At 40.5% G+C, this 11,700-nt stretch overlaps 1 protein-coding gene across 1 annotated transcript; it reads left to right on the forward strand.

Annotated features, from left to right (window-relative positions):
- Positions 1 to 2,430: 2,430 nt before the first annotated feature.
- On the forward strand, positions 2,431 to 11,700 carry LOC128502223 (UDP-glucuronosyltransferase 1A1-like). Its single transcript, XM_053471982.1, has 5 exons — positions 2,431 to 2,569; positions 3,802 to 3,854; positions 4,082 to 4,867; positions 10,835 to 11,040; positions 11,160 to 11,700. The coding sequence occupies exons 1-5, from the start codon at positions 2,431 to 2,433 to the stop codon at positions 11,698 to 11,700; spliced, it is 1,725 nt and encodes a 574-aa protein (XP_053327957.1).

Raw genomic sequence — 11,700 nt, forward strand, 5'->3', positions numbered from 1 at the left:
CAGGACCAGCTGACGTCATCAGATCAATGTGAATCACGTGGTCATATGGTCTAAATATGTGTCAGGCGAGGCGGGAAGGTAAGGGCTGGCGCTTTAATGGTCATTTGCTGGAGTTGTGGTCGCTTTTTGCAGATGCAGGGGGGTAACCAAGCTCAGGGTAAAATGAGGGGTTAGTTAAAGAAGCTTTAGCCCTTTTAGTGAATGAGGCATTTAGTATACATTTTGGGGTAACTTGCAAAGTAATATATGGCTTTGGTTCCCTTGCAAATCATTTGGGAAAAAAAAATAGAAAGTGGCCCTGGCAGCCAGGTGTTGGCCCATGTGTTGCCCTTACATAAGTGCCTACAGAGGCAACTGGATTAACTGGCTAGAGTTGAGCTCTTGTCTTGTAGTCCAAGTCATAATAATCATTTTAATAAGGGATAGTGTAATAAAGATTTGGTTTCCACCATTAATGAGTTGCTACAATAAAATCTTTGTGATGACTTTCTAAGGGCTCACAGTGACTCTCAGGTAGTGATGGGAAGTTTGGATCATTAAAGTGAATTGGATCATTTCGATTCGTTCACTGAAATGATCCGATTCATGATCCGAATCTTCGGATCACTCAGTGTGACTCACAGGAGTTACTGTTTTCCAGTAACTCCGTGCAGGCACACTAACGATTGGCCCCGCCCCTTTCATTATGAATCCTCCCCCCTGCCTCCAGTGATGTCAATGAAGGCAGAGAGTCGTTCAAAGATTCGGATCTTACAGGGATCCGAATCTTACAGTGATCCGGATCACTGTAAGATCCGGATCACTGTAAGATCCGGATCTTTGAACGACTCTCTGCCTTCATTGGCATTCTAATCATTCAGAGAATATCACCATACATTAATAATCACTGCCCCCAGGATTTACATTCCCCTTTACCTGCAACTGCACCTTAAGCTAACTTTATTAAATTAATTAAATTAACCCTCACCATTAAATTAACCCTAAACACCCCATCAACCATGACTGCCCCTAAAATTAACCCTTAACACCCCATCAACCATGACTGCCCCTAAAATTAACCCTTAACACCCCATTAACCATAACGGCCACCAAATTAACCCTAAACACCCCATTAAGCATAACTGCCCCTAAATTAACCCTTAACACCCCGTTAAGCATAACTACCCCCAAATTAACCCTAAACACCCCATTAAGCATAACTGCCCCCAAATTAACCCTAAACACCTCATTAAGCATAAATGCCCCTAAATTAACACTAAAGACCCCATTAAGCATAACTGCCCCCAAATTAACCCTAAACACCTCATTAAGCATAACTGCCCCTAAATTAACACTAAAGACCCCATTAAGCATAACTGCCCCAAATTAACCCTAAACACCTCATTAAGCATAACTGCCCCTAAATTAACACTAAAGACCCCATTAAGCATAACCGCCCCTAAATTATCCCTAAACACCCCATTAAGCATAACTGCCCCTAAATTAACACTAAAGACCCCATCAACCATACCAATTTATTAGGTAATTTATCTGGAGTACATGCAATTAATTTAGGGGCAGTTATGGTTAATGGAGTATTTAGGGTTAATTTCAGGGGCCGTTATGGTTAATGGGGTCTTTAAGGTTAATTTCAGGGGCCGTTATGGTTAATGGGATCTTTACGGTTAATTTCAGGGGCAGTTATGGTTGATGGGGTATAAGGGTTAATTTTATGCTGATGACTGAGGGTTAATTTAATTAATTTAATTAAGTTAACTGTAGGTGCAGTTATAGGTAAAGGGGGGCAACTCAGGGGAATCTAAATCCTGGGGGCAGTGTGAACATTATTAATGTATTTATTTATAAAAGTATGGTATCAGTAATATTCTCTGAATGATTCGAATCTCTGTAAGATTCGGATCCTTGTAAGATCCGGATCCCTGTAAGATTCGAATCATTTGAATCATTGGACTCTTCGGATCATTGGACTCTTCGGATCATTCGACTCTTCGAACTACTCTCTGACTCTATGAGTCATCGTTCCTCTGTGAATTAATGAGCTGTAACCTGACCCCAGAGTCTGTGTCTGAGTGCTCTGCAGATGACTCACAGCTCTAGGATCAGGTTACAGCTGCATGATTCACAGACTGAACCGCTACAAATGAATCGTTCAGTCTAGTGAACCGATTCATCCGGATCACTAAAAAGAACCGGATCAAATGAACGATTCGTTCATGATCCGGACATCACTACTCTCAGGATCAGCTAGTTTAGGCACTATGACGTTGCATCACACTGATTTACATACCTGGGAACTCTCTGGATTTTGCCCGGAGACTCCAGGAGAAGTTCTGGTTCTCTGGGTTGACACCTGAATCCTCTGGGTCGCGGGAGCTGGGTCCTGATACTCCACTCCCTGACCATTTTCCCCTTAAACGGGGGTGTCCCATGATGTCAGCAGTTAGTCCTGATTGCAGCCCGCAAGGGAAGGCTCCGGGTAGACGGAGACCGAAGTTCCCAGAAATGCTTCTACAACTATGGATTTCTTGTGGTGAGAACATCGATCCTCGCTTCTTGGCCTTTTGGTTAAGTGAGTATCAGTGAGAGAGGGAAAGCATGGTCCTCTATCCCTTAAACATGGTTATGTTGAATACCTGAGGTCGCTTGGAGCCCCCAGACTATAGTCTGAGTCTGGACGCATGCACTGTGGGTTTAATGTGGGGGTTATACGTAATTTTTTTTTTAATTGCTGGTAAGCACGCCAAATACCTCTGACCCATTCCACGCACTTTTTATTTTTACATGACATTAGCCCCAGCATTTTAGGCTAGGTATGCAGTGCACAAAATTTTTATGTCACACCAGCCTAAAATCCTGGGGCTCAGTATGGAGCACTATTTACCGTATTTGCTCGATTATAAGACAGCCCTGATTATAAGACGACCCCCGAAAATCTGAATATTAACTTAGGAAAAAAAGAAAAAGCCTGAATATAAGACGACCCTAAAGGAAAAAAGTTTTACCAGTAAATGTTAATTCATGTAAACTATTTTTTTAAATAAAAGCTATGATTGAGAAAAATATTTTTTTTGTTTTTATTTCCTTGTATTTTCCAACCTGTCCCCCAGTTACGCACATCTGCCCCCAGGCTTGCCACACCAATATGGCACTGTGGCCCATGATATGCCTTTTAACCCTCTATATGCCACTGTGCCCCATGGTATGCCTTTTGACCCCCTATGTGCCACTCTGCCTCCAGAAATGCCTTATACCCCTATATCCCATTCTGGCATTTAGGGGGTTAAAATGCATATTATGGGGCAGAGTGGCATATAGGGAGGTATAAGGCATTCCAGGAGGCAGAGTGACTATCACTGTACGATATTAATTAATTTTACAAAGGTTCATGTTGGATTCCTGGACACATCTCTGATTTTCATATGCACCCTTATTATTTAAAATATGTAATGTAACAGAAATACAAATTATGAGTAGTTCCTACAATATTACACTGTACAGTACATATCTCCTCTCTCCTTTGTATGCCCTTCCAACACAATTTCAATAAAATTGATTTACAGTTCATGACCTTAATCTTTGGTAAAGGTGATACCGTTATAGGTAAAGTTAAGTTGTATTGAACGAATTAGTGAGTTTTTCATGAGAGCACAAGACATAAAAACAGAAACTATACCAGAATCATCATCATCAGAACTTTTTTGGCAGAGCCTAAAATGGTGAGAAACCTAATTGGCAAGAGCCAACCTGTTGAACCTTGGAGGGAAGTTACATATCAACAGATGTGAGTCCATCCGCCTAAAGGTTCACTCATTCAGAATGTGATGGTAGAAATCAACCTCATTATTTGTACTTTGGTTTTCATATGAGTGCATGGACTCTTGATAAGAGATTAAACTACAAACACTGAATGGCATAACCAGGTTACATGAGGTTACAAGTGTGACATCACAGATGTTTTGGGAAACATATAAATCGTGATTTGGGATATTCTGCATCAGATTTATTGTCAGAGATGGAGCTGGTCTATTCTTCTAAATCTGCAACGTGGCTACTCCTGCTCGGAGCTTTGACCCTGGCCGAGGGTGGAAAACTCTTAGTGGTCCCTATGGATGGTAGCCATTGGCTGAGCATGAAACCTGTGACGGAGAGGCTGACAAAAAATGGACATGAAGTCGTAGTTCTAATGCCAGAAAGCAGTTTATCGATGGGCAATTCTATGTTTTACACTGTGAAGACCTTCCCTATTCCTTACAACAACCAGGAACTGGAAGCGCATATACAGAAGTATGGAAGTAGTCACTTCATTAAACCTTCTTTCCCAGGGGTCACCATTGCAATGTTTAACAGCATGCTGGATATATTACAAGTATTCCACAAAATTTGTGAAAGTTTATTACACAACAAGGAACTTGTTCAGAGTCTCCGAGAGGAGAAATATGATGCTGTTCTCACTGATCCATTTTCACTTTGTGGCACAATAGTAGCAGAATATCTGGATATACCCTCTGTGTCTTTTTTAAGAGGAATGCCATGTTCCTATGACTATATCAGTGCACAGTGCTCAAGCCCACTGTCATATGTGCCCAGAATATTCACCCAGTATACGGACAAGATGACCTTCATGGAACGTTTTAAGAACGTACTGGTCAGGCTATCAGAGTTCTACTATTGTAAGGTTACATACTTGCCATGGAACCGCCTGGCTTCAGAATTTCTGAACAGAGAGGTAACAGTTCTGGAACTTGTCAGCAGAACTTCAGTGTGGCTGCTGAGATATGACTTTGTCTTTGAGTACCCAAAGCCTATTATGCCCAACATGGTGTTCCTTGGAGGAATCAATTGTGCTCTGAATAACTCACTGAAAAAGGTAGGATAAACCTGTCAATGACCACAGAACTATTTTAAGGGTATATGTCTATGTCACAGCATTTTGTATAGCTTGGTTCACGTATTTAAACTACCTATAACATGTGCTTCTTGTTTGTAAATCAGCGTCATTGCTTGTGGTAGAGCAAGCATTATGTGATCAATTTCCTGCCTTGAAGTTCTCTACTTTTTGCAATTCAGCCCATACAAAGGATGCCCGAATCAGTCAACAACAAACAGCAACTTAACAATAGGAGGAAGATAACCATTGTACAGTGCTACAGAATATGAAACAATAAGTTTCAATATGATTTATGATATACAAAACAATAAGTAATAATAACTTGATGGGGGAGGAATAACTAGGATATCCAGAGAACAACATATAACCCCCCCGGTAGGACACAAGTAGTTTCAGCATTTTCTCTATGTCTTTGCTGGACCCTTACATCCCTGTTCACATTTTATCCACTCAAAATGTTATATTTTTTCAGTAGGGCTTTTGCTGGAAACCATATTTATTACATATAACATAAATAGGATTAATTTACTAAACAGTTGGCATGGGAGTTTGCAGCACAGCTACCTGACTTCGCTGTTCATTGTAAAGGGTCAATGCTGGCATGTTTTTCAACAACTAAACTGGCCCTACACCATTTAACAGATAAGGAGACCGATGACTATTCATTGATTTCATTATACAGGACCAACCAAGCTCTTCCAGCATCAGAATCTAAATGAGGTTGGGATCTATGTAAGGGAGAGTTGAAAGCATTCTCTAAAATCATTTTGAACCAAAGGCAGTTTCCATTCCGTTTAAGCTTTGCAATGAGCATAAACAAGAATCAGAGTCAGACTTCAAGTAAGACTAAAATATATTGGTCGCAACCCGTATTTACTCATAGACAATTGTATTTCAGTTTGTTTAGAGCTACAGCAGAAAAAGCAGCGAAGGTGAAAATTCTTTATGCTCTCACTCAGGGTTGCTTGGTAAAACAGGTAAAACCCCAAATGTTGTTTACGAAGAGATTTTTATATTTAAGAATTATATGTAAGAATTATCATTGTGTCCACCGTACCATGGGCTCTAGTTTACCAAAGAATGGGTAATAAGTTTAACAAAACGCAAAAGTAAGTAAACAGAGGAAAAATCTAAATCAAATCAATAGCCTTCAAAACATCACCAATTCTTCCAGGTACATGTGTACACAGGTTTTTAAGGAACTAGGCAGGTAGGTTGTTCCAAACATCTTGGACAGCTGAACACAGTTATGTGGATTTAGGCAGCATCAGTTTCTTCTTCTCATGTAATCCCAGACGGACTCGATGATGTTGAGATCAGGGCTGTGTGGGGGCCATAATCAGTAAAATATATTGAGTAAGGCTAGCGCTCAAAAAAAAAAAACAAACGATGCTGGGTTAAAAACAAATATTGAGGGTTGTTCACGAATCTGATTGGGGGATATACACCTTATATTCCATATTGGGGGAACATTTACTCATCATAATTATTCATCATTTTCCAATCATACTACAGTCATCTTTTAATGCTTTACGATTATGTTCTAATGATATTCTCATTGTTCACGACTTGGATTAATACTCACGTATTGTTCATAATCATGTTTATACTTTTTTGATAATCATGTTCAGTCTACATTTTCTCAGCTGATTATTTGGATCAACTTCTTTCATTTATATATTTTTGATTAACATGTTTGTATAATGAATTGGATCTGTATATACCATTGTGAGTGTAGTTTCTATATGATAAAAAAACTATCCGCTGTGTTATTTGATCCCCCAAGACTTTGCATTTCATGTGCTTTATGCTCCTTTTGCAGTGCAGTTCTCCACCATGCTTCACTGTTACCTACAAACACTTGTACCACTCCCCAGCCCCTTGGCAAACAAACTGCCTTCTGCAAACTTTAACTCATCAGTCCAGAGCACCTACTGCCATTTTTCTGCACTCACGTTTCTGTGTTTTCATGAATACTTGAGTTGCCTGGCCTTGTTTCCATGTCGGAGGTATGGCTCTTTGGCTGTGAGTCTTCCATGAAGACCACTTCTGACTATACCTCCCACTGTTTTCTACCAATTCTGAGATGAAGGCACTGCTGGAGTTTAGCATGATGTGTCTTTCATCTGCTGCACTATGATTATGGCCATCACTGTGGCTATGGTCGTCAACATTGCACCTTTCTACCTTTTTTATTTTTTGCCTGGGAGAGACCTTGCTGATGCAGTATAACTACTCTGTGGCTTGTTGCTGTGCCATGGTGAATGACTTTTGACATTTGATATCCTTCAGCAACCTTACCTTGTTAGTGAGTTGAGCTCATGCCCACTGCTAAATATGGTGGTGTCTCTTTAATGTTTTGGGGCTGTTTTTCTGCCAGAGGTCCTGGATATTTTGTTAGGATACATGGCATCATGGACTCTAACAAATATCAACAGATTTTAATTGAACACCTGATTGCCTGAAGCTAGAAAGCTTAAAATGGGCAGTGGTTGGATCTTCCAGCAGGGCCATGATCCAAAACATACATCAAAATCAACACAAAAATGGTTTACTGACCACAAAATTAATGTTCTGCCATGGCCATCCCAGTCCACATAGAAAACCTGTGGAGTGAACTGAAAAGGAGAGTCCACCAGCATCAACCTTGACATTTGAGGAATCTGGAGAGGTTATGTATGTGTCACGTCTACCACAAGCCAGAGCACTCACCGCAGAAGTTCTTCTCCTGGAGGAGTGCGCAGAGACGCAAACCCCAGGTATTCGATGATCCCAACAGTGAGGAGGCCCGGAGTAGGTAGATATGGAAAGGTAGATAGTCTCTGGGTACAGCTGGAGAGATCTCCACCAAAGTAACGTAGGAGGAGGGCAAACTAACGCAGAGTCAGACGAGCCAGGGGTCATACACAGGACGGGTAGTCAGCCAGAAGGTGGGTCAGATCCAAAGCAGGTAGTCAGACGATCCAGGTCATACACAGGACGGGTAGTCAGCCAGAAGGTGGGTCAGATCCAAAGCAGGTAGTCAGACGATCCAGGTCATACACGTAGAGACAAACACAGCCAAATCGTAGAGCAAAGGGTAGTCAGGACAAGCCAAAGGGTCAGATAATCCAGTAATTCCGATAATACGTACAGTGGCAATAACCAGCAAAAGACCACACCAGGGTACCGGTAACAGGGCTTCTGGGTTTTTAAATTTGGCGCCAGTAGACACCACGCCCCCAACACTGACGTCACACGCGCCCCCTGCCTGCCAAAACGCGGCAGCTGCAGCTAAACCTAGCTGCAGTTACGCGCGTGTCCAGCAGAGGGAGCACGACCGCAATGGCGAGCACCCAGCCGGCGCTTCCTCCTGACCTCACCACGAGGTAAGTGAAGCGGCGAGCCGGGAGCCGAGCGGACGGACGCAGGACGACGGGGGACAGCGGATCCACGGGAGCAGGTGACAGTATGGAGGTGTCAGGATCTGGGTCCATACAGATGACTGTAATCACCCAGGGCACCCAAAGATGGAGTTCAGGAGTTCAGTATGCAGTAGCGGAGTAAATAGGGCCTTTTTCTTTTTTTCCTAAATTAAGATTCAGATTTTGGGGGGTCGTCTTATAATCGAGCCAATACGGTAATATAAACACAGATGATAACAATAGTTTTTAGGTATGCAACAGAAAACTTAAAGAAAGGAGTTAGGTGGTATAAGAGGAGGTTTTGTTGCAGATTGCAGATGTTATCTAAATTGGAGGCTTTCTGGGTTTTTTTCTTGCTAACTAAACAATATTTTTTGCATGTCACTCTGCAGCCTTTGATACACTAATGCTGCTGCCAAATTGGTAAATATGCCAAAAATATTTTTTTTTCTTTTAGGGATGTTAAACCAGAACAGTTACAAATTAAACTGTCCTTTGCTTACAGATTTTGTCAGCAAAATTTTTTGAAAGGTTGTAGGAGGCGTGATATTGAGGCAAATAAATTAGTATGCAATCCTCTGTAATAATTTAAGAAAAATATAAAGATTAATTTATTCTTTAAAAACCTTAAATTGCACTATTACATAAAAACACATACTGGAGAGCCTGGAGTATCGCATTAAAGGACAACTGGGTTTTTTTTAGGCTATAGAACTATAGTAATTTTCATGTTTTTGTTCTGTCTTTAACTGTTATCTCCCTCTTTCTCATTTAGTGTACCCAAACAAATATATTTTGTTTTTTTGGGACAAGTAGGTCTTTAACCATATTTATTAATGTAAGACATTCTTTTCTATGAAAAAACATTTATTCACAATTTTACATGATTTAGTGTTCTTTATCTTGCAACTATGCTTTTCATTATAGTGGTCTTACACTTCCCAGAACACAGTTTCACGGGAATATAAATTATCCACAGCTAGCATAAATGTGAAAAAACACCAAACGTATATGTGTTAACTTGCCCTGGTTTTAAAACAACACTGCGTTGTTATGTCATATTTACTTAATTAAAGTTTTCTATTTTTTACGTTATTTTTTAACCCCTACCTTTCCCTAAATCTATCAAGCTAAACCCTTACTAACTAACCCCCACCATACTATCTAAACAACATACTTTAAAAGTAATAAAAAAACAGGTCCCACGTAATCACTGTTTCCTAGTGTTTTTTTAATGTCTCTCTCCAGCTCACAATCACTGTGCGAAGTAGAGAGAGAGGGACAACAGCATCCCTTACAAATTATACAAGCAATGATTGGCTGTAGCAGAGATCACATACACAGACGTGCATGGAGTCTGCTGTAGGCTGACTGCTCCGTGGCATTGTGCGACCCATTTTTACTTATCACGTACTACATACTTCATTGGTCATCCAGAAACATCATGATGTGCTTGGTATGTCACCGGCCGCAATCAATAGAATCAATCATGCTTTTCATGGGAATGAAAAACCCTCCATAATTTGTATACATTATTTTCTTTTTTACTTTGCAAATAAACCCAACTTTTCTGCAGTTATCTGCAGCCTTTGATACTCTAAGGTTGCCAAAATTCCTAGATTTTCTTTTTCATAATCTAAAAGAGTTGTTACTGATTAACTTTGGCCGGCTCTGGTTTTGTTCACAAAAGATTTTGTAGGTATAGAAGAGCGGTGATATAGAGATGTGGGTACATAATTTTCAGTGATCCAACACAAATTTTAAATAACCATTGGGTAAGCCACCGCAGTTCCTCAAAAACAAAAATGTAGCTTTCTTTATCTTGTAACTATGGCTTTCCCTTCATTTTAGTGATTGTCTTACGATTCCCATGCCTCAAAGTTTTTGGTGTAGTCTACTGTCCACTGTGCCTTGCTCATTCAACATGTAACAACTCATCACTCTGTACGATGGAGTACCCATCATCTTCTGTTCATGAAAGATTTCTAATCCTCTTCTGGATTGCAAAAAATAGAGATCTTATATTGTTAGATCATGGAAAATTACTACCACATGAATTTGTGAACCTCACATTTGGGGCGGTGATATCTTGTAAATATATGTGCCATTTAGCTACATGGTCTTGTACATGGTCTGTCTTACTTATTCTGTTGTATAGATCCTGGATCGAAAGAGGAGTGCCTCAAAAATGCTCTGTGGCCCTGCTCTAACACCCTCAGTACCTCTGCTACACTCATTTAGTACTACAGTATATACCTTCAAACTCTTATCTGCTGGGGGTCATCAAGCACTTCTTCGACAGACTTGATGATGATAGCGTGACTTTAGGATAAATTGTAGGTCATAGCCAATGTCTGTTAATATAAGATACGGGTAGATTAAATATTATTTTCTCTTTTTAAGTCTGCCTGAGAACATTTGAACTATATAAATGGTCAACAATTAACGTGTACCAACGATACCAGGTTCATAAAATATCACATGATCTGGATCTGATATATAATGTGATTTAGAAAATTCTGCACCTGCTTTGTTGTGCAAGATGAAGTTGTTCTCTATGTGTGGAACTGCGTTTTGTCTGCTCATCCTAGGATCTCTTAACTTGGCTCAAGGAGGAAAGCTCCTAGTGGTCCCTATGGATGGCTCTCACTGGCTGAGCATGAAACCTGTAGTAGAGAAGGTGGCAGAGAATGGGCATCACGTTGTGGTTGTGATGTCAGAAAGCAGTTTAACCATAAACTTTATACGGTGAAGTTTTTTCAGACCCCATTCAACAACCAAGAAATAAAAGCACGCATGGATAAATTTGGAGGTGATCACTTCGTCAAACCCCCTTTCCCGGGGGTCACTGTTTTCATGTTCAACAGCATGATAGAGGTATCCAAAATGCTCTATGAGATTTGCGAGAGTTTATTACACAACAACGAACTCATTCAGAATCTTCAGAACAGCAATTTTGATGCTGTGCTCACAGACTCAATTTCAATATGTGGGCTGGTTGTAGCAGAACATCTGGGAATACCCTCTGTGAGTTTTTTCAGGGGCCTTCCCTGTTCCTATGACTATATCAGTGCACAGTGTCCAAGCCCTTTATCTTTTGTACCTAGATTGTTCTCCCAATATTCAGACAACATGACTTTTATGCAGCGTGTGAAGAACCTCTTGGTCAGATTAACAGAGCCATATTATTGTGGACAATTGTTTTTACCATTGGAACGCTTGGCTTCTGAGTTTCTCAAGAAGAAAGTAACCGTCCTGCAGCTCCAAAGCAAATCATCAGTCTTACTCTTCCGATATGACTTTGTCTTTGAGTTTCCAAGACCTATTATGCCCAATATGGTGTTCGTAGGAGGAATTAACTGTGGTCTCAAGAAGTCTTTGACAAAGGTAGGAAGTACTTACTTGTGA

This window comes from Spea bombifrons, chromosome 7 (genome assembly GCF_027358695.1).
Source record: "Spea bombifrons isolate aSpeBom1 chromosome 7, aSpeBom1.2.pri, whole genome shotgun sequence".
Taxonomy (NCBI): Eukaryota; Metazoa; Chordata; class Amphibia; order Anura; family Pelobatidae; genus Spea; species Spea bombifrons.